The sequence below is a fragment of the Bos taurus genome, chromosome 2 (assembly GCF_002263795.3).
Source record: "Bos taurus isolate L1 Dominette 01449 registration number 42190680 breed Hereford chromosome 2, ARS-UCD2.0, whole genome shotgun sequence".
In the NCBI taxonomy this organism is placed as follows: domain Eukaryota; kingdom Metazoa; phylum Chordata; class Mammalia; order Artiodactyla; family Bovidae; genus Bos; species Bos taurus.
The window spans coordinates 115,433,335-115,457,018 of record NC_037329.1 but is presented as its reverse complement, the minus strand read 5'-3'; the positions used below and the strand labels follow the sequence as shown (position 1 = coordinate 115,457,018).

The window sequence follows — 23,684 nt, the reverse complement described above, 5'->3', positions numbered from 1 at the left end:
AGTTTTCTAGTCATTAAATCTGTACTTCACTTTTATGATAAGCTAGAACATATGGATTTGATAGTGACTTATAAAATCTTGAAGGTAGCTGATTAAAAACTACTCTGTTACTAAGATTTGCCAGCATGATAAAGCCAGCTCATTTTGTGTTCAATGTACAGTTTAAAAAAAATTTCTTCTGTAGTTACCTATGAAAAATTTAAATCTAAATGAAACTGTTAATTAATTGAATGAATTAAGTTAAATACAATTTCTCATTGAGGAAAGAATGGAAAGAATCTCTCCCTGGCTTTCTGAGGATCTAGTTAAAAATAAAAGGCAAAGGAACTTTGTTTGTACTCCATGTAATAAAGGGTTACTTTCTTGGGACTTTGTGGTTTCTAAAAATTTTTCTTTCTTATTGATTTATAGCTGGAGGAAATCTTTAGGAAAGGTGGTATTTTATTGGCTCAAAAGAGAGTCAGGGAGAAAGTCCCCTAAGTAACAATTTTTACATTCTTTGGCATCATATACTCTTGAAAGTCTGATGAAAAATAACAGACTCCTACAAAAGAAAAACAAACAAACAAAAATCCCCATCTCCAAACAGTTTTCATTCAATTTCAGGATCGATGAAATCGATCTGGGTTCAATTTTTCTTTGGCTCCAATAGGCTTCCCCAGTGGTCCATGGAATTACAAGTTAAAACCCCCTGCTTGTGGGAATTACTGTTAGTTATTCTCTATCAGCCTCGCTCTGAATCTTAGTGTAGTTGCTATAGACAGAAAGGTTGGAAGAAGATAAACCTAAAGAACAACTGAGCCCCGCTGAAACCTTTGGTTACTTCGTGATAAAACATACAAGGGAGGACTTCGACAGAGCACAAGCACTGAAAAAACTGTGACGGGATAAATAAATCCTCTGAGTAATGCAATGAAAATAAAGTTCTAAAACAAGAAAAATGTATCAGGATTTTTTGTGTGTTTGCTTTTTAGGATTCCTTATAGTCTGAGCCATCAGGGAAGCCTACCAGGAGGCATACATAAATTGCAGGGCCAGTTATAAGAAATATCTTGGGGGTTGAAACTGGAGAAAATAAACTCAGAAGTTGAAACTGTGTGATAGATATGCTCAGTTATAGAGAGAGAGGGAAAAAAAAAAAAAGCCCAGACAAATGCCTGAAAATACAGTAATGTTTTCAATTTTCCTTGCCCACAATGAATCCAGACATCTGTTGATATTTAAAAGGACTCACTCCACTACCAAAATGTAAATACTTCAGTGGCCTACATACCTTTGGTCCTGGTGGTCCTGGCCTCGCACCTTCTGAATAACCTGGCTCTCCCTTATCTCCTTGGAGACCATGAATACCCGGGAGGCCTGGACTTCCAGCTAGACCTGGGAACCCCACAGTTCCCTTCATTCCTTTAGTACCTGAAATTAGGAAAGAAATCAGGTAAAATAGGTAAAGGCAGAGATCTTGAAGGATTCTATTTCTGACCTTTGCACAAACCATCTTTCTCCCATGAAGCTGGTTTCTCAGAAGCTCTAAAGCATCAGGTAGCCTCGGTGGATGATTTTCTGCACAGTGTAAATATTTATTTCATTCTCATGTTCTTGCTGCATACACTACCTTTGTCTAAGAGCATATCTAATTGTTTTACACCAACTTTCTACCAAGTGGAAAACCAAAGTGACAACACAGAAAATGTAGAAGCAGGACTCATCATGAGGTTGTAGGCTCACAATAGGACCTTACGCCTTACCTGGCACTCCCATGTTTCCCATGCTTCCTGGGGTGCCACGTGGTCCTGGCTCACCGGGATTCCCAATGCTGCCGGGCTCTCCTCTGGGGCCTTAAGAACAAATAAATAGTCATAGGGTCTGTGTAGTTTCTGGACACAGTAGATGGTCAATGAACACTTGTTGCTTGCACAAATGAGTGAATCCAGAGCAACCAGACCAGCTCTTTAGGTACTTGTTTAGCTGCCTTTATGCCTTCAAACAGGGAAGGGACTGGCAACTCAGAAAATATACAACTAGAGTAAATTATATTTTGGTCAGCAGGCCTGGAGTTCAAACATCAACATCATCCTAGGACCAAGGCCAGCAGGAAAAAAGGGGCTACTGTGAAAATACAGTAATAGATTTCCAAATGCAGTAAGGAAATTTTATTACCATGCAATAAATTTCATCACTGATGTTGTTGCAGGGAATAGGGGACTACTTTATTTATTTAAAAAATTACTTTACAAATTGAATAACGTGTTTAGAAAGAGGCAAATTTGGAAGCCTCTAAAGCATTTTCTTACTTTCTTCCAGGATACATGATATTGTAATAAATTATAGTGTACAATACATACCACCAATTTCAAAATAACATTTTGAATGCAAAATAGAACTTCATGTAGGTTAATATTTTTAGTTAAGACAGGCTGACCACAATTTTGTTAAATTATAAGAAGTAAATTCCTGTTGGGACAACATCGGGGCAGAATTCATATTCTAAAAACACATTTTTGTTCAATTTAGGCCTAGGAAAACTTAACACCTGTTATTTTCTATTAGAGAATCAGTCATACCTGGTGGTCCTGGTGGTCCAGGAAGCCCTGAGAGTCCTTTTATACCTGGGAACCCTGGAATGCCTCTATTTCCTTTCTCACCAGGCTTTCCTGCAAGTCCTAATGTTAAAAAAACATGTATTGAATATACAGGTTAGAATTCTATCAGACTTTTCCAATCCTGATTAAAATTTATGAGCTATTATTATAGTACACATAGAATATTTGTTAAGAACATGGGCAGATTTAGACTTATATTTTATTTAAAAAGAGGGTTAAATGAGATAACACATAAAAGCATTAGTACAGTTCCTGGCATGAGTTAGGTATAGTTCTCAAAGAACACTAGCAATTATCATAATGTTTACACTTTGAACCAACATTTTAGGAATTAGTGACCTAAACACAGCTCTTCTCTTTTTTCTTTAATTAATGACAGAGGGTCATCTACTACACTATTCTTATTTGGACTACTGCATTCTATGCAGATGACACCACCCTTATGGCAGAAAGTGAAGAGGAACTCAAAAGCCTCTTGATGAAAGTGAAAGTGGAGAGTGAAAAAGTTGGCTTAAAGCTCAACATTCAGAAAATGAAGATCATGGCATCCGGTCCCATCACTTCATGGGAAATAGATGGGGAAACAGTGGAAACAGTGTCAGATTTTATTTTTTTGGGCTCCAAAATCACTGCAGATGGTGACTGCAGCCATGAAATTAAAAGATGCTTACTCCTTGGAAGGAAAGCTATGACCAACCTAGATAGCATATTCAAAAGCAGAGACATTACTTTGCCAACAAAGGTTCGTCTAGTCAAGGCTATGGTTTTTCCTGTGGTCATGTATGGATGTGAGAGTTGGACTGTGAAGAAGGCTGAGCACTGAAGAATTGATGCTTTTAAACTGTGGTGTTGGAGAAGACTCTTGAGAGTCCCTTGGACCGCAAGGAGATCCAACCAGTCCATTCTGAAGGAGATCAGCCCTGGGATTTCTTTGGAAGGAATGATGCTAAAGCTGAAACTCCAGTACTTTGGCCACCTCATGCGAAGAGCTGACTCATTGGAAAAGACTCTGATGGTGGGAGGGATTGGGGGCAAAAGGAGAAGGGAACGACAGAGGATGAGATGGCTGGATGGCATCACTGACTTGATGGACATGAGTCTGAGTGAACTCCGGGAGTTGGTGATGGACAGGGAGGCCTGGCGTGCTGCGATTCATGGGGTCGCAAAGAGTCGGACACGACTGAGCAACTGATCTGATCTGATCTGATCTGATTCTTAATCCATCTATTACAACTATAATTTATTAAGTAACTGGTTTATGGAAGACATTATTTTCTTTTAATTATCTGATTTAACCTTCAGGCAATCTCAATGAATTCTTGAGCCTTTCCAGACTGAGTGGTGAGATGAGAAAATTGAGACTCCTTAAGAAGTCAATGAACTAATGTAGAGTTACAACATCAGTTAGTGGTAATGCTGGGATCTGAACCCAGTCCCAAAACACCATCCTGCTTTTCCTAAAACATGGTTTTGATCATATTATTCTCCTGCTAAAAGATATTCATTGCCTCTCTTTTGCCTATAGAGTAAACGATGAATTCCCTTCATGGCGCTTAGAGCATTCTACAGTCTGTCCATGGCCTCGCTTATGCCTTTCCTCAAGCAGAGTCACTTCCTTTGTCTATTTCCCCGCTTACATATTCATTCATTCACATATAGGATGAGTACTAATTAATAGGTCCTGTTTTGAGTACTGGAGACATAAGTAAATCACATTCCCTTTGTCCTGGTTTTTAGTATTTAATTGGAGAGAGCCAAATAAAAAATCACCACCCAGTGAGATAGTTTCTGTAACAGAGTTGGGCACAATGTGCTACAGGTAAGAATTCTGAGGGGGAATTTTAAAATTTTTATTCGATTTTTATCTTTGGCTGCACCATGAGGCATGCCGGATCTTAGTTCTCCAACCAGGAAACCAACTTGGACCTCCTGCATTGGGAGCACAGAATCTTAACCACTGCACCACCAGGGAAGTCCCAAGAAGAGGGGATATTTTTAAGCTCAATCTTGAAGACCAAGTGGGAGCCAGCTGGATGGAGAAAGTGTGCAATGGAGCAGGAATTCCTAGACAAGAAAATACATGTGCGAAGGGGTGGTGAGTGGCAAGAGGTGAGAATTTTTTCTTTTGTAACTTTTGTTTTTTTCCATATATGTCCTTTATCATAACCTAAAATATGTTTTATTTAGTTTATTCATTTGCTTTGTATTTTAAGGGGTGGCAAATGACTGCCTGTGGGCCAAATTCGGCTTAATGTTTTATGGCTGGAGATCCAAGGATGGTTTTCACATTTTTGTGGGTTGTAAACAAACAAACACCAAAGAAGAATATGCAGCTAGGGTCACAGGTGGTCCACAAAGCCTAAGATATTTACTACCTGGTCCTGGATATAAATCATTTCAGAGACATGACTGCCTCTTTCCTCCGCTGAGCTGTTAGTTTCCTCGTGACCAGGATATTAGCACTGCTTTGTTTACCTCTCTGTCTTTAGGACAGAGTAAAACGCCCCGTCAGTAGGTTCTAAAAATAATTGTTGAGTAGATAAATGTTATGTGGCTGGAGAGGTAGGCGAAGGGCAAGTGGTAGAGAAACTTGGATGCTGGTCTAAGAAAGTTGAATTCTTAAAGCAGGGGGAGACTTGGAAAGATTTTAAGCCAAGAATACTCCCTTGCTCATTTGAAACCTACTCACAATTTAAATACTCCTTCATGGAGGATTCTTTTAAAATTTTATTTTATTGAAGTATAGTTGACTTACAATGTTGTATTATTTCTGTTGTATAGCAAAGTAATTCAGTAGTATACGTATATATTCTTTTTCATATTATTTTCCAGGATAGTTTATTACAGGATATTGAATACAGTTTCCTGTGCTCATGGAGGCTTCTTTGACTACCCCACTTGAGGTATTCTCTGCTTTGTTCATCTCCCACAGAGCTCAGTGTCTTGGTACCCAGCCGACAGCAGAGTGAGAAGGCTGAGTGTAGACTTTGCTTTTTACCTTTTTATTTTGTACTGGGGTATAGCTGATTAACAAACAATGCTGTGACGATTTCAGGTGAACAGTGAAGGGAGCCAGTCATACGTACACATGTATCCATTCGCCCTCAGTGAGTATGGACTTTGGAACCACATCAGAGTGAGGTCCATCTCTGCACTTCCTATCAGAATGACACTGAGTAATTTGACCTTTCTATTTCCCATCTGTAAAAGGGGATGATAGCAATCATCTATTCGTAGGGTTGTTGTGAGAATTAAATGAGTCAATGTTTGTAAAATTTGGAATAGTACCTGCATGTGGGAAGGGCTTCATAGGTCTTTGCTAAAAGTAACACAACAGTTCTATTGTGTTATTCATTTTCTTTTTGTTGTTGTTGAGTTGCTAAGTCGTACCTTACTCTTTGAGACCCCATGGACTGTAGCCTACCATGCTCCTCCGTCCATGGGATTCCCCAGGCAAGTATAATGGAGTGGGCTGCCATCTCCTTCTCTTTGTACATATGCCTAAATCTCCCATGCAGACTCCTCAAGGAGAGGAAGACTGCTTTTTTGTACCCTTAATAGCTCTTCCACTATTTGCAATGGATGTTTTCAAGTCAGAAATTCAGATAAAAAAAAGAATCATATTGAAATTAGAGAGGCCTAGATAGTATGATCTTTTGCTGCTGTTGTTCACTCTCTGCTCCTTGGTTATGTGTTTGAAAAGCCAAAAGGAAACATACAGGACAGCCTCCATGTATACTGTACTTTGTTAGAAGCATAGAAATAACATGCGTCCCTCTGTATTTCACAGAAACAATTTTTCAATTATAAATTAGTCTCCATTGTGCATTCATGATGTTAGAGCCAAATTTTAGTTTATGCAGGCACAGATATGCTATTCATATTTTTTTTCCCAAAATGTTTGCAACACTACTTAAATCATCTAGGATAATTTAGCGAAGCAGTGTTTGTTTATGAAGACTGGACATTTGTGCCAGTATTTTTTTTTTCTTTTTATATCTTGACTTAGACCAGTTCTAGAGGAGTTTTATAAAATTAATACTACTTTCTATTTCATTGCTAAAAATGCAACACAATCTTCTGTATGCACCTAGAACTAAATTATCTCTTTGACAGCAGATTAGTGGGGGACCATCCCAAAGACCTTAGAGTTAGGCATGACTGAAGTGACTTAGCACATGTGCACACGCCCCAAAGACCTTGACTTGCTCATTTTCCTTTATAGAAAAAAAAAAAAATTGTAGTTTTTTTCCAGTGCTTAGCCATTTTTTAAGTTAGAGAATCAGTTGGATTCAATCACTCTCCAGAACACTGGTCGAAGTCACTTATGTGAAGTCCTTCCAAATTCTAGGAGAGATGGCTACTTAGCTTGCCAGCTTGGTCTACAGAATTCTATACAGAATTTTAAAATCAAATCTGTACTTGGACTGTAAATCCTTACCTGAAAAACAAGTAAATATTTGTTGAATACAATCTGACTTCACAAAATTGATTACAAATTACCCAAAACTTTATATGGTTTTGCAACTACAAACACATTATCTTCCCTGCTATGTAAGTTTGATCTGCAAACATTTAATTTTACCCAGCAATTCTGTTTTACTAAAGTTACTCAATTTGATCAGGAAGACTGCACGGCTGCTGCTGCTAAGTCACTTCAGTCGTGTCCGACTCTGTGCAACTCCATAGATGGCAGCCCACCAAGCTCCCCCATCCTTGGGATTCTCCAGGCAAGAACACTGGAGTGGGTTGCCATTTCCTTCTCCAATGCGTAAAAGTGAAAAGTGAAAGGGAAGTCGCTCAGTAGTGTCCGACTCTTAGCGAACCCATGGACTGCAGCCTACCAGGCTCCTCTGTCCATGAGATTTTCCAGGCAAGAGTACCAGAGTGGGGTGCCATTGCCTTCTCCACACGGCAGACTTTCTTGAATTTTGATTTAATATTGATTGCATTGATCATATGACGAAACCTGTCATACAAAGAGCTTAAATAATTTGAAATAATGTGAATGGGTTTGAATTTGAACTTAACAGCTATAGCTAACAATTCTCAGCCTTTTTAAGGCATTGACTTGTAATCAAAACACATTTTCTCTTCAGTAATTATTTTCCAAAGGTCTCTGAGCATGAGAAGCAGTTTTTAGATGCAATCAGAAGAATTCATCCTGGCAGTTGATAGAATAGAGTAGAATTTGAGGTGGAGATTTCTATTCCCGCCAGGGAACTTTTTTATGTGGAGTTTTCTAAAGGTTTCATTTTCACCATTCTTGGCCAAAGTGCAGCTTTGAGGCTTAGAATCTAAAAATTGACTGGTGATAGTTTAAAGACAGCAGACTGAAATGCAGAATTAACTTAGAATAAAAAGTTATGATTAAAGAGGTGATGTATTATTATTAAAGCACACAAAACCCAGTTCTAGTGGAGCTTAGCCATCAACTGGCTTTGTGAGCTTGGGTGCAAAATTAAACCCTGGTCCTCACTGTGCTCATATGTCAACTAAAGGGATTTTCCTGGATAATTTCTTAGTCCCAGAATCAGCTCTGATGTTCTGCTCTAAATGTAGAGAAGTCTTTACCTTTGAGTCCTGGCTCCCCTTTGTCCCCCACTAAGTGGAATATCTGAGGAGACCCAGGAGTTCCTCTTTCTCCTTGCTCCCCCTGGGCTCCTGGGGGTCCTCTAGCGCCCTTTACTCCTGGAATTCCAAAGCTCCCTAAAAGACAGGAATAACAGCATCAGTTCCTTAATTCTTTAGAAGTCCATGAGGATTCAAAAGCTAACAGTGCTTATCATAAAACAAGACAAATAAACCAAAAAAGGTTAATAGGGCTAAGAACTTGATGAATAGTTGCTCCTAAACAGGCAGCCACATGAGGGTAGAGGTCAAAGCCTATAGGGAGAAAAATATGCCTCTATTCAAATTGGAAAAAGGAATACAGAAAACTGCAAAATTAAATATACGATTCCCTCAGAAATACTTTCTCCTCAAAGGATAAAATACAATTTATTTTTCTGCTAATTAAATGAATATTGTTCATACCTTCTAATAGCTGAAAGATACTCCATCACTTACCCTTCTGTCCTGGGGTGCCTGGGCTCCCAGGAGGCCCTGGGGGACCAATGTTGCCTGGAAACCCCATCATCCCCATTATTCCTTTTTCACCTGTGGAAAGAAATTAACACAAGGCAGCACATGTTGTAAATAATGAGAAAAGTAAATACTCCATAAAATAAAGTATACTTAGAGGAAAGAGAGTTAAAAAAATGGTTTCTGTAAATAGGAAAATAATCATAATAGTCTATGAGACGGATCAGGAAATGGCCTTTTTCTTACTTCACAGATGTAGAAGTCATTGGTAGTACATCACACTTGTGGGTGAGAAGAGACTATGGCCGAAGTTCGGGAGCCTTTCCTCCTCCCGAATAACTTTCAATCAATAACTTTCTGTTATATTCCCTTATCATACTTCCTTCACAGCCTTTGTCTCTAGATGAATCTAGGGCCTGGAACAGTGATGGCATATACTAGAGGCTCAGTAGTATAAATGAAAGGTTAATTAGCAGATTGAGTCCTTTGTCCAATTTTTTTTAAACTTTTTAAAGTTTGAGTATAATTGTTTTTCAGTATTAAATTAGTTTCTGTTGCACAACAAAAGGAATCAGCTGTAAGTATACACATATTCTTTCCCTTTTGAGCTTCCCTCCCACTCTGCCACATTCCAACCCTCTAGGTCATCACAGAGCACCGAGCTGAGCTCCCTGTGCCATACCGCAACTTCCCACTAGCTCCCTATTTTACACATGGTCGTGTATATATGTTAATGTTGTTCTGGGCTCTTCTCATGAGGAGAGATCAGTGAGGTCCTTACACCATGAGAAGACTATTGAAACATTCTCCCCCAAACATACAAACCATAAAAAGTGATGAAATAAAATGAATTATAAGGGAATACTATGAACCATGATATGCCACCAAATTAGATAACTTAGACAAAAAGGACAAATTCTTAGAGAGGCACTGCTAAGTCACTTCAGTCATGTCCAACATTGTGCGACCCGATTGACAGCAGCCTACCAGGCTCCTCTGTCCCTGGGATTCTCCAGGCAAGAACACTGGAGTGGGTTGCCATTTCCTTCTCCAAAGCATGAAAGTGAAAAGTGAAAGTGAAGTCGCTCAGTCGTGCCCGACTTAGCGATCCCATGGATTGCAGCCTACCAGGCTCCTCCATCCATGGGATTTTCCAGGCAAGAGTACTGGAGTGGGGTGCCATTGCCTTCTCCATAGAGAGGCACTGATTACCAAAATTGACTCAAGAAGAAATCGAAAGTCTGAATAGATCTATAAGAAGTGAAGAGATTGAATTTGTAATTTTATTTTTCTTCTAGGAGTTTTATTGTTACAGGTCTTAAAGTCTTTTTTTGCTTGTTTTTGTTGTTGTGAGTTTTTATTTTTTTCTTTATATATATATATTATTGAAGTATAGTTGACTCACAATGTTTCAGGTGCACAGCAAGGTGATTCAGTCATACATACACACATATATTATTTTTGAGATTATTTTCCATTATAGGTTATTACAAGATATTAAGAATAGTTCCCTGTGCTATATAGTAAACCTTTGTTATTTGTTGCATATCTATTTTTTTTTTTAATTAGAAATATAGCATTCTATTCATGCTAAGGCAAACAAGTAGAAACATGACTGACAAAACAACAGTAACTTAAAAGGAAAATATGGAAGAAGAGGGAAGAAGAATAACAAAAGCAAGGGTACCTGGTGGCCCTAAAAATCCTGGGTTTCCTGGATATCCTTTTGGACCAGGTGGTCCCATCTCCCCTCGGTGACCTGGCATTCCTGGTAGTCCAGGTTCTCCAGGAAATCCTGACCTATCCAAGCCCGGGATACCTGGGTCTCCCTTTGGCCCTGTTTCACCTCTTCTGCCTGTATATAAATGAATGAATGAAAAAATGAACACACAATTGCTTTCCCCACCAACTCCAGATATATTTCATGGCTCTAAATATTTAGCTTTGTGATTTGAGCAAATCACACACGTATCTAATTGATTTAGGTCCCCTTTTGTAGAATTCAAAGATCCCTTCTGGCTTTAAGATTCTGTGTTTCAATGCTTCATGAAGTGATGATAATGTAGAATTTAAATTTATTTTCTAGTCCTGCAGGCACATCTTGGGAATGCACTTTCTGACCATGGCTCAGTCTTTAACCTGCAGGATTGGTACTGAACCACTCATCTGGCAAGTCTCAGATGATTCTGGAAACAATAATAGCACCACTACAACAATTAGCATTTTAGCTAAAATTTAGCTTGTGAACATATTAAAAGTGTGGTAGCTGAGTCTTGAAGGATTTTTTCCCCCCGAAATAGTTCACAAATCTGGTTGAGAGAAGCCAAAAAGATAGTAAATTTTCCATGACCACCTAATCTTCATAATTAGATTTATTTTCATATTCTATCTTTTATGTTGCTTGTAAAGCAACTGACTATATGTTCTAGTTTGTAACTTATAAAAACATATATATTTGCATACATTCACTCTGTTTCAATAATTAGGATAAATTTATCACTTTAATATATGTGTAAAAGTATTCAAGGTAAAATATTTTTGAGAGTTTATATGTGCATATATACATGTAAATATATATCTGTATGTAATTTCAGTGTTCATATTTTCTTGCATACAAGACACAGACCAATTTTACTGTAACTTCAGGTAACTTAAGGTCTCTTACTCTCTCGATGGTACTCACTGCAATGACTCTATGACAACAGGTTTCTGTTTTTGAAATCACTTTTCCCACTGAACAGTGGTCGGGACTTGTTACTGGACAGTTCTCATGTTAGGCAGCAAAGCTCAGAGTAGGAGTCCCATGTCACTTGTCCACCTGGTGATTGGTTTCAAGGGCCTCCCCCTACCTTGTTGCCCTTTCAATCCATTTAAGCCTGGAAGTCCTTGAGTTCCCCTGGGACCCTCTGTGCACCTTCCTGGGGGTCCTCTTTCTCCTGGTGGCCCGGGCTTCCCTGGATCCCCTGCAAAAGAGAGTCCAAAACACAATAAGGTGCCCAACCCAGGGTCTAGTATTGCTATTCCAGTCATTCTCCTATAACTTTCCCCCCTGAATGGAACTTATATTTAGTACCATTGATAGTACCATAGTCCTATGTCTAATACAGAGGACACTGGTTAAAAGAAAAGAAGGAAGGAAGAAGGGGGGAACAAAGGTAGGGCAGCAATGGAATGGAAAGTTGAATGGAAAAGTAATGAAGCCTCCCACATTCTATTTATTGAGCTAGAAGTTTGAGAAGAATTCTTCACTTGTAGAGCACTTGCACACTCAAATGGCAGCATTGTAGCTGAGCTCACAGTGGAAAAAGGTAACCATACTTGCTATTGTACCTCGTGGTCCATCAAGACCCCCAGTTCCTGGAACTCCAGGGAGACCCGGAAGTCCAGGGAGTCCAATTTCTCCATTTTCCCCAGAGCTGCCTCTTTCTCCTGGCAAACCTGGCGCTCCGGGTTCTCCAGGCATGGCTAGTCCTGGCTCTCCCTAGGGCACAAAAATGATGTTAGTTTCACTGCATCATGCTTTCAAATTCTTACTGACTATAGACTGGTCTTTAGAGCTATTTACTTGAAAATAATATATCCAAGATGGAGGTTCTACATCCCTTTCTGCATAGTCACCACCATTCCATCCACTTCCTTTTTCAACTCTAGTTGCTGACCTTTTAAATAAAATTGTGCTTACTAATTCTTCCTAGCCTCCACTTTTTAAGACTGTGGAATTTCCTACCAACAGTCTAGATATCTCTTCTTTTGACAATTTTTCTCATAGCTATCCATGTTTGTTTCTAAAGTTTTTCCATTTTAAGAACTCTGAATGCTTCTGAAGATTAAAGAAGAAATAGAGAGGCAACTTGGTATTCTTACACCTTCTATCTCCTTTCTAAAGGGGAGGAATAATTTAAAGAAACTTAAAAAAATCAGTATCTTCATTATCTACAAATATATTGATAATTTCTGCACGTAGAGCATCCCCTACTGGCAGGGGCATAAGAACTGGCCAACTGTAATTGCCCCTCTACTCCCCCATATTAGTCTAAATTTTAATTCTCCAAGACCTTGATTCCTGGGAGACCGGGCTTTCCAGGTAAGCCTGGCTTTCCCATTTCTCCAGGACAACCTGGTGATCCTTTGGCTCCTGGAAACCCTCGGTCTCCTAGAGAAAAAATAATACAAGTTATAAGTCTTAAAAGAGCCTAAGCAGTAGCTCTCTCATCTTAAAGTGCTTTTGCAAGGCAAGTAGCCTTAAGTGTTTTCATGAAAGTCTGAAAAATGAGAAAGACAACTGCTAAATTAGCACTTTAAAAAAGTCAATTCCAAATTAGACTACATTGGTTCCCAGTTTAAAAAAATTAGCTTCTGTATTTTTGTTGTTTATAGCCACTAAATTCTGGCAATTCTAGTTTAAACCACTGATACTAATTGACAATTTGGCTGCTTTTTTAAAAAAAGTATATTTCACATACAGTGTACAGCCAAATGAACTTTTACATGGCTATCTGATGTGCGCACTGACTCATTGGAAAAGACCTGATACTGGGAAAGATTGAGGGCAAGAGGAGATGGGGGCAAAAGAGGATGAGACGGTTGGAAGGCATCATCGGCTCAATGGACATGAGTTTGAGCAAACTCTGGGAGATGGTGAAGGACAGAGAAGCCTGGCGTGCTGCAGTCCACGGGGCTGAAAGAGTTGGACATGACTGAGTGACTAAACAACAACAAAAACAGACAGATATCTATTAAGAAGAATAAATTCCTTACAATCCCACAATCAAAAAGAATCATTATTACCATTTTGGTGAATTTCCTTCCAGTTTTTTTCTGTGTATTTTAAAAAATATGATTGAGATGAGATTGCATAAAATGTGAATTCTTCCTTTTTTGCTTAAAATTATTGTAAGATTTTTCCCCCATTTAAGACTAGTGGAAAACATCATTTTGAAGGATTTAATGGATATTTCCTACGCTATTCATTACATGTGTTTACATTTTATAAATATCCACAATGTGTTTAAAATTTTTTGAAAACTTACCCTTAGGTCCAGGAGGCCCGGGGAATCCAATTTCTGGAATTCCTGGTTCACCATCAGGCCCTGGGAGACCCAGGTCACATTCTCCTGTGGATCCAGGGATACCTTGAAAACACACAGACATCCATGTCAGCACCTTCCCTGTATCTTGCCATAAAACAAGATGTTTGTTTCTGCATCGTCCCAGACCTTTTTGGAAATTAAGAAATAATAAGCCCAACTTCCTACCCATTTCTATCTAATGAGCTTATCATTAGGAAGCACAAATAATTTTTCAAAATTTTATTGTTAATTGGAGGATAATTACTTTATAAATTGTGGTGGTTTCTGCCTTACACCAGCATGAATCAGCCATAGGTATACACGTCTCCTTCCTCCTCTTGAATCTCCCTCCACCCCCCACCCATCTGACCCCTCTAGGTTGTCACAGCACAGTGGCTTTGGTTCCCTGCATCATACAGCAAATTTCCACTGGCTGTCTATTTTACATATGGTGCCGTACATGTTTCAATGCTACTCTCTCAAATCATCCCACCTTCTCCTTTCCCCACTGTGTGCTGAAGTCTGACCTTTATGTCTGCGTCTCCTTTGCTGCCCTGCAAATAGGATCTTCAGTACCATTTTTCTGGATTCCATATATATGCATTAATATATGATATTGTCAATAATTTTGAAAATATAATTTTAACTTCTAAAATGAATTATACATGCACTCCCCCCCCCCACCATGAATGTAATGTTAAGTTTTAGATGATGTTGGCAAAGAAGTTAAACTTTCAAATGAAGAAACTATGGGAACTGTCCCAATCAACCACCAGTTCACATTGCTTGCTCCTCCACCAAAAATCCAGGAAGTCTGTTCTCTTCAATCCCTCTTAAGGAATTGTATTGATTCTCTTTTGGAATCAGAAGTACTAATGGGAATAGTCCAGATAACCTCAAAGGACAACAGCAAGTCTCCTGTCTGTTGAGTTGTCCCCTGTGACCTGAACTCTTTACTGGAGCCAATGAATCTGTTTTCCTTCTAATGGGAGAGTTATAACCAGGAGAGTCAGGGTGCCATCTGTTCCCATGTACCACATGCCAAAGGGGATACTCACCAGGTGGACCCCGGGGGCCAGCACGGCCTGGAGGCCCAGGGGGTCCTGGGAGCCCTGGGACTGGTGTTGAAACACCAGTTTCTCCCTCAGGACCTTAAGAAAATTTACAGCATAAGATTGGTTTGCATATTGAAGTTTTTATTTGTTCAGAAGGGAAAAACATAATTATAAGGGATTCATAAACATACCCAAAGGGATATAAAAAATAATCTCTGCTTCCATAGGCTTCAAACCTGGCTTAAAGATGACCAGCTCTCTTATTCAATTGAGAGACTCTTATTCAATTGACAAATTGAATAAGAAACTCTCTTATTCAATTGACAACTATTTATAAGTATCTGTTATTGCCTAAGCCTTGTTTTAGTTAATAGTCCAACATGCTGATGTATTAAAAGAGAACCTATTCTAAAAAAAATATTGATAATATGGAATTCAGCCTTACTGCTAGGGAATATTTATTGGGTGACTAGTTTTTACAGGAAGACAGTATAATTTACTGAATAAAGCATGAAGTGAGGCTTGACAAGTTGAACTGGGCTTGAATCTTGTCCCTGCTCTTTGTGAGGTTTGTGAGCTTGGGCATGCTTTTTAATCTGAGTTCCTCGTGTGTTGAAGAAATAATGACTGCCTCCCAGGTAAAGATTTGAGATCATGTTCTGACCAAAGTGCGCGTGTGCGAATGTTCAGTTGCTTCAGTTGTGTCTAACTTTTTGCAACCCCAAGGACCATAGTCTGCCAGGCTCCTCTGTCCATGGGATTTCCCAGGAAAAATACTGGAGTGGGTTGCCATGCCCTCCTCTAGGGGATCTTCCTAACCCAGGGATCAAACCTGGGTCTCCTGATTCTCATGCATTGCAAGCAGATTCTTTACTGCTGAGCCACTAGATAAGCCCTCTTAAAACAGTGGCCAATATTAAAATAATTTTTACTGATTAGAATCACCCATATATTCATATATTTACAGAAAAAACAAGTTTATAGTAATGTGATGGGACAAATTTGATGATAATATATTTTATGACAATGGAGTCCTTCATTAAAATTCCCTTTTAAAGAACAGAGGAGGATTTGAAGATGAATTAGAAGAAGGTAAACTTATTCATTAAAGGGACAGATGGTAAATAATTTAGACTTTATGGTCCAGATGTGTCTCTGTTGAAATAACTCTGCTTTCCTAGTGTGAGAATAGTGAGGAACAATCTGTGTGCCAATAAAACTTAATAGGAAATACAACTTTTAGTGTCTATTGTATTGCCTGTAATTTTCACATGTCACAAAATATTATTCAAAAAAATTTTTCCAATAAATTGAAAATATAAAAACCACTCTTAGCTTGTAGACTGTACATAAGTAGGCGGTGGGCTGGATTTAGACTGTGGTCTGCTATAATGTGCCAATCTTTGGATTAGAATATCAGCCTTAAAGTAAGGTGCAGAAAAAAATACTCATGTAGCTCATATAAGCATATAACCAGAAAATAAGCTTTACATATGTGTATGGACAGAAATGCATGCATGCAATTTATAATGTACTTTTGACCCTTGAACAACATAGGTTTGAACTGCAAGGGCCCACTTATTGGCAGATTTTTTCAATAGTAAATATTAGAGTACTACATGACAGGCTAGATTGGAATACACAGATAGGGAGGAGCTGCACACAGAAAACCTGACTCTAAGTTATACTCGTGTAGAGTTGGTGCCCCTGACTCCCATATAGTATTGTTCAAGGAATGTATATATAAATGTATGTGAGTAATACAGGGGATACTGCATTCAAAATTTTATTCCTGGTGAGGAATTCTATAAAAAGATCTGGAGACCACTGGTATTGAATCACTAAAGTGATTTTAGAAGTAAAAAAATTACCAATGCAGCATTACTTAACACTGTCAGTAACAGGAAATTCTCCTTTTCAGCCATGTTTTCCACCACAGGTGAACATGAGGGTCCAATCCCTCCTGAATGCTGCAGCTATGTTCAGTATACATAGATCCCAAAGTCAATGGCACTTTATGACTATTGTCAATACAACTTTTCTTCATTTGCCTTAGATATTTTGAAGTTTTATTCATAAACCATTTATAAGGTTATGGATCAAAAATAACAAATTGCAATAACATGAGTGGGCCCTGGGGCTAGGAAGCGCCGTCTCAAGGTCAATTCTACAGGTTTCTGCCTCCCCCTTTTTTGTCATAACTGACTTCCACTCATCTCTTAGGATCTATTCATTCCATTTATCTATATCAGGAATGGATATAGACTATTCCTAGGAAATTTCAGCTGCATTGCCCAGTAGCGTTGCTCGGTAACATTGTTTTCTACCACAGCCTCCATGTTCTTTCCCAGAGTCTACAAGTCGACACAGTCTTCTTATTAGAAGTAAGTTTCTATATATTCATTAGTCTTGGAGTAGTTACATTCCCTCTAGCTCTAGGAACCATCAACCCACTCCACAGGAAAACAGGACTGGAAAGAAAACTAACCAACCGGCTTCTCCAGGTGGTCCAGGGGCTCCAGGAAGTCCTTGGGCTCCCTTTGGACCAGGCTCTCCCTGTGGTCCATAGTCTGATGGTCCAGCCGGTCCTATGGGTCCTGGGGACCCAGGGATACCAGGATCCCCTGGAAGACCTGGGTCCCCCTTCTCACCGCTCAGGGCCTGTATCAATAGGAATATATTTGGATAGTGATTCATCCAGTATCTCCTTACATAATCTCACATGAATATGAATACCAGTTAGGTCATCATTGAGAAGATCCTGAATTAAAAGGCAGTTGTTATTGAAGGCATTGTTTCTAAAACAAGCACTGAATGATGTCTGTTGTTTCCTGCCTTTTGGGATCCAGCAACATGTCATTAACTCTCTCAAGTCCCACTTGAGATGTCCTACAATGGGATGCTATGCATGTAACAGCCCAGAAAACTCAGCTCAAATTGGCCAACAATGCAAATGGCATCAGAGTTGACATTCATGTTAATGTCACATTTCTAAAATAAACCCAGTACAACAAATCATCATTTGATTGGTTTTCACCAGGTATCTTCATTACAGAGGAGATATTGAGTCTGTATTTTTTCTTAAATCCTTTGTTGTTGTTGTTAATTTCATCATCTCTAGCTTTGAAAATGAGTCATATCTTTTAAAGTTGAATTTGACAAAATAACCGAAGTTCCTCTTTCTCCCCAAGTGAAAGTGAAAGTGTTAGTCACTCAGTTGTGTCTGAATCTTTGCGACCCCATGGACTGTAACCTGCCAGGCTCCTCTGTCCATGCGATTCTCCAGGCAGGAATAATGGAGTGGGAAACCATTCCCTTCCACAGGGGATCTTCCTGACCCAGGGATCAAACCCAGGTCTCCCACATTGCAGGCAGATTCTTTACCCTCTGCACCACTTTCATTGTTCAATGTCCCTCTTTTATGATGGCAGGGTGTAAGACTCAAAACAGCTCCTTGATACTCCCTTATTTTCTGGGACATAATAGGAACTAATAAAAAAAATAGGGAGAGGCAAATAAGAGTATCATATGGACTGTATTGGGCTTCCCTGGTGGCTCAGATGATAAATAATCTGGCTGCAGTGCAGGAGACCCAGGTTTGATCCTCAGGAAGGGAAGATCCCTTGGAGAAGGGAACGCCAACCCACTCCAGTATTCTTGCCTGGAGAATTCCATGGACAGAGGAGCCTGGCAGGCTACAGTCTATGGGGTCGCAAAGAGTCAGACACGAATGAGTGACTATAACTTTCACTTTCATGGACTGTATTAATACTAGAACAAAAGAATTCTGTACTCCAGCCCTTTTTAAGCATAACTACCTCCTTGGAGGGACAGCTGGCAGTTTGCCAAAGATGAATCTGAAACATTGACACTACTAGCTGCTCTGGCCAAAGAGGGTTTTTTACACAAAAAGATGTAGGAAAGATTGCATATCATTTCTACATTTGGGGAGTCAATTCATATTCTCATATTAAAGGGTTTGTGAATGAAGCTTTAAATTGTTTCCAAGTTTCCCTGTTCAAGGTAGAACACTTTTGATTGGATGACACTGATAAGCCTTGGACACGCTGGGTAGCATGCCTTGTGAACCTCTCAAATAGATGTGATAAGTGGTCAGCCTCTGCCTCATTGACATTTAAAAATAAAGGTCAGTAAGAACTTCTCACTTGAACATGTGAGAGATTCTGTACATGAAAAGACAGGATTTATACAAGCTTAAATACTGTAAATGACAACACTTTAGATTTTTTTGACTACATTAAATATTTTGTCCTTTCGGCATTTATTTTTACTTAAAAGAATGAACAATGTCCCCAAAATACTGACTAAAATTTTGTTACTAATCATTTTCTGAACTTCCCTATAAACTCATTTGATACAAATGTGGAATTATTACTTGTGTATGAGACAAGATCATTGTCAATGTGGAATTTTATTTGGGCTGAAAAATCATTGAGAAAAAAAGATATTGAGTGCTACATATTTATTTTGTCAAAATACTATAAATATTTGTTCTGGTTTGAGGGATGAACTGTGCTGAACGACCAATAATTTTTTGAAACGAGACCAGCTGATGTCTTAACTTTAGAGCCCTTCATTCAGAAGGAAGGTAATTTGGAAAAAGTTGCTGGGTACCAACCGGTTCTCCTTTAGGTCCTGGTAATCCTTTCACTCCCGGAGTTCCAGGAATGCCATCCAAGCCCTTTCTTCCAGGATGTCCTTGGAGTCCTGGATCCCCTGGGGCACCCACTTCTCCCTCTGGCCGAGGTGTTTCACCTTTTTCTCCTTTAAGTCCTGGCTGACCCTGAGCACCTGGGAATCCCTAGGGTAGTACAGAAATGTCTCCATTGCATTGGGTACAGTTGTTCTTATCAATCTTAAAAAAATGTCAGTAAGAACTTTTCAATTGTAATGAACATAAATTATTTTCCAGACACTTTCTTTGACCCACAAGTATGTCAAGGTTTTTGGCTTTATTTGTACTTCCAAAACTATAAAAAAATTCAGTTAGTATAATTCAATGCAACGTCTATAATAATATAATTCAATATGATGCCACCATTATCATAAGTCAGATTATGTTTGAATACTGGTAAATTTTAATATGTACCCACGGATAATTGGATTCAAATACATTTATCCAAATATTACTTTCTGGTTTTAAATTTTTAACAATTTTATTGAGGATTTACCTGACCCAGGGATCAAACCCAGGTCTCCTACATTGTAGGCAGATTCTTTCACTGTCTCAGTCACCAGGGAAGCCCCAAAATATATATCCATGGATAAATTGATTTAAATGCATTTATCCAAATATAACTTTCTGATTTTAATGTGTTAACAATTATATTGACATATAATTTAAAGATCATAAAATGAATCCTTTGTAAGACTATAACTCAATGATTTTTAGTAAATTTACACATTGAGCTGCGATCGCCACAATCCAGTGTTAAAACATTTCTATTACCCCTCCAAATTCCCTCAGATCTACTTGCTGTCCATCCCTGTTCCCAATCTCAGCCTCAGGTAACCACTGATCTACTTTCTGTCTCTGATACCATTTGAAATGATGATAAATTCATGAATTCACTTATTCATTCACACATCATTCATTCATTCATTCAATCCAAAAGTATCAACTAAGTGCTTTACTATTAAGTAAGCCTCTTTCTGAGGCACCAAACTGACAACTTACATGGACAGCAACCATTATCTCCAGAGTGCTCCAAATTGAACCTAAATAAAGCTTCAAAACTATGAAATCTTACTGGAAATCCTGGAAGACCAGCACTTCCTGGGGACCCTGGGCTTCCTTTAATGCCAGCTGCCCCTGGTTCTCCTGCAAAGCAGTAAATTATTAAGCAGTCATTGAACACAAACTTGGAGTAGCCAGGGTAATGCAGTGTGTGAGGAAAATAGGGTGTTTTCTTCTGAAGAAAGAAAATTTCTATCTTAAAAAACACAGTGGAGGATGACAATGGGAGTTAAAAAACTGGAAAAAGAGTTAATGTTCAAAATAAGTAGTCAAATTTTAGCTTCCTAAAATTCTTTATAATTTTAAGGAATACATTAATTTTTTTCTAATGATAAAAGTAATGGATGTTCATGGTAAAAAAATTATACTGAAAGAGAATAAGAATCGTGCATAAATCTACCACCAGAAGATAATATTCACTAAAATTTTCATGTGTGTTACTCATAAATTTTATATCCATAAGTGCATAGGAGTTCATAATATACTTTTTTGGTGTCATACTATGCATATGTCAATAAATATGGATTTATAGCTTCACTTTAAATGGCTGTAGCTTATTGTGTGGGTGTGCATGTGCATGTGCACGTGTGTTTAGTTGCTCAGTTGTGTCCAACTCTGCGACCCCATGGACTGCAGCCCACCAGTCTCCTCTGTCCATGGGATTCTCCAGGCAAGAATACTGGAGTGGGTTGCCAGATCATTTATTCAGCAAACAGCTATTTTTAGACATTTATTTTAAGATTTTTTTGACATGGACCATTTTTAAAGTCTTTATTGAATTTGTTACAATATTGTTTCTGTTTTATGTTTGGCTTCTTTGCCTGAGATACATGTGGGATCTTATTTCCTGGACCAGGGATTGAACTCACCCCCTAAATTGGAAGTCAAAGTCATAACCACTGGACCACCAGGGAAGTCTCTATTTTCAGACATTTGAATTGTTTTACTCAATTTTAACTGTTGTAAGCAGTCCTATGATAAATACCCCATATTTAGTTCTGCAAACTTAACCAATAATTCCCTTTACAATAAATTCCTAAAAGTGTACCTCCAGGTCCAAAGAGGTAAAAACCTTTCTGAGGCTCTGGATATCTGTTGCTAAATTGCGTTTTGCTGTACAACTGTATAGTTCCTCTGGGTATTTAAATATTTCGGTAAAGAGGATCCCTTTAGAGGGTCTTTTGGATGGATCTAAGGTCAGTTTATTAACAAATGTTTATTCATATTTTATTTCATGCAAGATTTGAGTCAGGAGAATTCTTTTATAGTAATTAAAACAGTTTTACCATTTATGCATCTTCTTTAAGCTATAGCTGTAGTTCCTCAAACGTAAGGAAACCAAGGAAAATATAGCAATACAACTGGTTGGGCAGCAGCAATGAGCTGCCCACCTGCATCTCAAGCCTTGGGTCAGAGATGAGTCTGGGGATGTAGGAAAACTACGATAGCTTTCCTTCTGTTCCTTCTCTCCTCCTTTCCTTTTGGTTTTTCACCACTTTTCCCCAGAGACTTGGGTACTAAATAGAAGCTGCAGAAAAATACTTCCCCTGTTCTTTGCCCCATCCTTTCCACTCAGGCTTGTCTCAGGTAGTCAGCAACTAAAATGCAATAGAGGGAAATGCCATGTTTTATGGGGTTTTTGGCTTTCTTTATGTTAACAGAGTGTGTTTTTGAAGGTTTCCCTCCAAATTCACATAGACCACATCCTGACATTGAGCAATCTGATGTCTTTTTTTTTCTGTCCAGTGAGCAGAGCCTTCTGGTACTTGCAAAAACACTTGGGTGTAAACTGTCCTACCTTGGAATCCTTTTTCGCCTTCTAAGCCTGGAAATCCAGGGGGGCCTGGAGACCCTGGGATACAAGGACACTGTGTACACAAGAGGCCTGGCTCCCCTGCAATGAGAACACACTTGCATCACTCAAAATCCCACTCACAAACCCGAGTCCTCAGAAAGGACTGAAAATTCCAACCACATGATCATTTATTACATCCAAATTTTCTTAATGTAGTGAAAATTATGTATGCATTCATACATATCTAGGACATGTATATTCATAAAAATAATTCATCTATTATATCTGCTTATCATATCTGAGCTTTTTTTTTTTTTTGCATTATAGAAAGGAAATCCGAAGAGCCCAGTAACAAACATTTACTATCTCAGTTTTTCTCTCCTTGAGTGCAGGATAAAACTCACATGCTAGGAACAGCCAATGATTTATTGCACAGGTGCTAAATAAATGATTGATTTCCAGAGAAATAAATACTATTAGGTAATCCTTTTGGAAAAGAAGCCATCTGTGACTGTCTGCTATTTGGGATCACTGTCTCTGGGAAGTATAAAATAAGTGATGATGAAGGTGATGAGAATGACTCATTCTGATCGAACATCACCAACTGAACTAACCTTTGGGTCCACCGACTCCTGGGATACCTGGAGACCCTATATGGCCTGGAAGTCCACCGACTCCAGGTGGACCTTCGCGAAAAACAATACCACCTGCAAAGAGACAACACCAAAGCTAACTTTTTATTTAAGTATTTTTTTCAATTAGCAAGTGTTTTAGTAATGTCTTTATTTTATATGCATTTCCCCATCTCTGTTTTGCAAGTTGAATCTTGTGAAGGTTATCTGCAACTGAAAAGACTGACCAGCTTTCCTTTCACATCACACACACGATTTTTTTTTTTTTTTTTAATAAGGATGCAGTTCTATTGCAGGTGCCCCGGGTTCCAGATTCTGACTCAAACATTCCTGAGCTTCAGGAGTTATGCACATCAGGCTTGTCAGAAATAAAATGAGGACACAAAACCTACATTTGGGAAAAAAACCCAGAGGGCTAAGAGCCCTGACATATAGGGAAGCATTTTAGTTTAGTTTTGCTTTGTTTTCCACATAGATTCACTCCTTAACAGATTTGTTCTTAGACATTATGTCTATTAGTAGGATAATTTCTTAGATGGTTGTTAGCCTAGAGGAAAGCTTTTATTTATTATTTATTTAGACCGTTCAGCTTCTCAGATCTTAGTTCTCCTGACCAGGGATTGAATCTGGGCCACGGCAGTAAAAGCGTCAAGTCCTAACCACTAGACCACCAGAGAACTCCTTTTATTTA

The 23,684-nt window shown here is 38.7% G+C and overlaps 1 protein-coding gene across 1 annotated transcript in view; it reads right to left on the bottom strand.

The window, feature by feature from the left end:
- COL4A3 (collagen type IV alpha 3 chain) overlaps positions 1-23,684 on the bottom strand; it is a 160,006-nt gene that overhangs the window by 21,000 nt on the left and 115,322 nt on the right. The window contains exons 22-37 of the mRNA NM_001166529.2: positions 22,976-23,068; positions 22,365-22,460; positions 20,580-20,650; positions 19,448-19,630; positions 17,301-17,469; positions 14,812-14,904; positions 13,715-13,816; positions 12,740-12,837; positions 12,015-12,165; positions 11,534-11,647; positions 10,372-10,539; positions 8,670-8,759; positions 8,175-8,309; positions 2,562-2,660; positions 1,746-1,835; positions 1,274-1,413 (exon numbers count right to left, since the gene is read on the bottom strand). Coding sequence (NP_001160001.2) covers positions 1,274-1,413; positions 1,746-1,835; positions 2,562-2,660; positions 8,175-8,309; positions 8,670-8,759; positions 10,372-10,539; positions 11,534-11,647; positions 12,015-12,165; positions 12,740-12,837; positions 13,715-13,816; positions 14,812-14,904; positions 17,301-17,469; positions 19,448-19,630; positions 20,580-20,650; positions 22,365-22,460; positions 22,976-23,068 — 1,892 coding nt within the window. The remainder of the gene's footprint in view (positions 1-1,273; positions 1,414-1,745; positions 1,836-2,561; positions 2,661-8,174; positions 8,310-8,669; positions 8,760-10,371; positions 10,540-11,533; positions 11,648-12,014; positions 12,166-12,739; positions 12,838-13,714; positions 13,817-14,811; positions 14,905-17,300; positions 17,470-19,447; positions 19,631-20,579; positions 20,651-22,364; positions 22,461-22,975; positions 23,069-23,684) is intronic.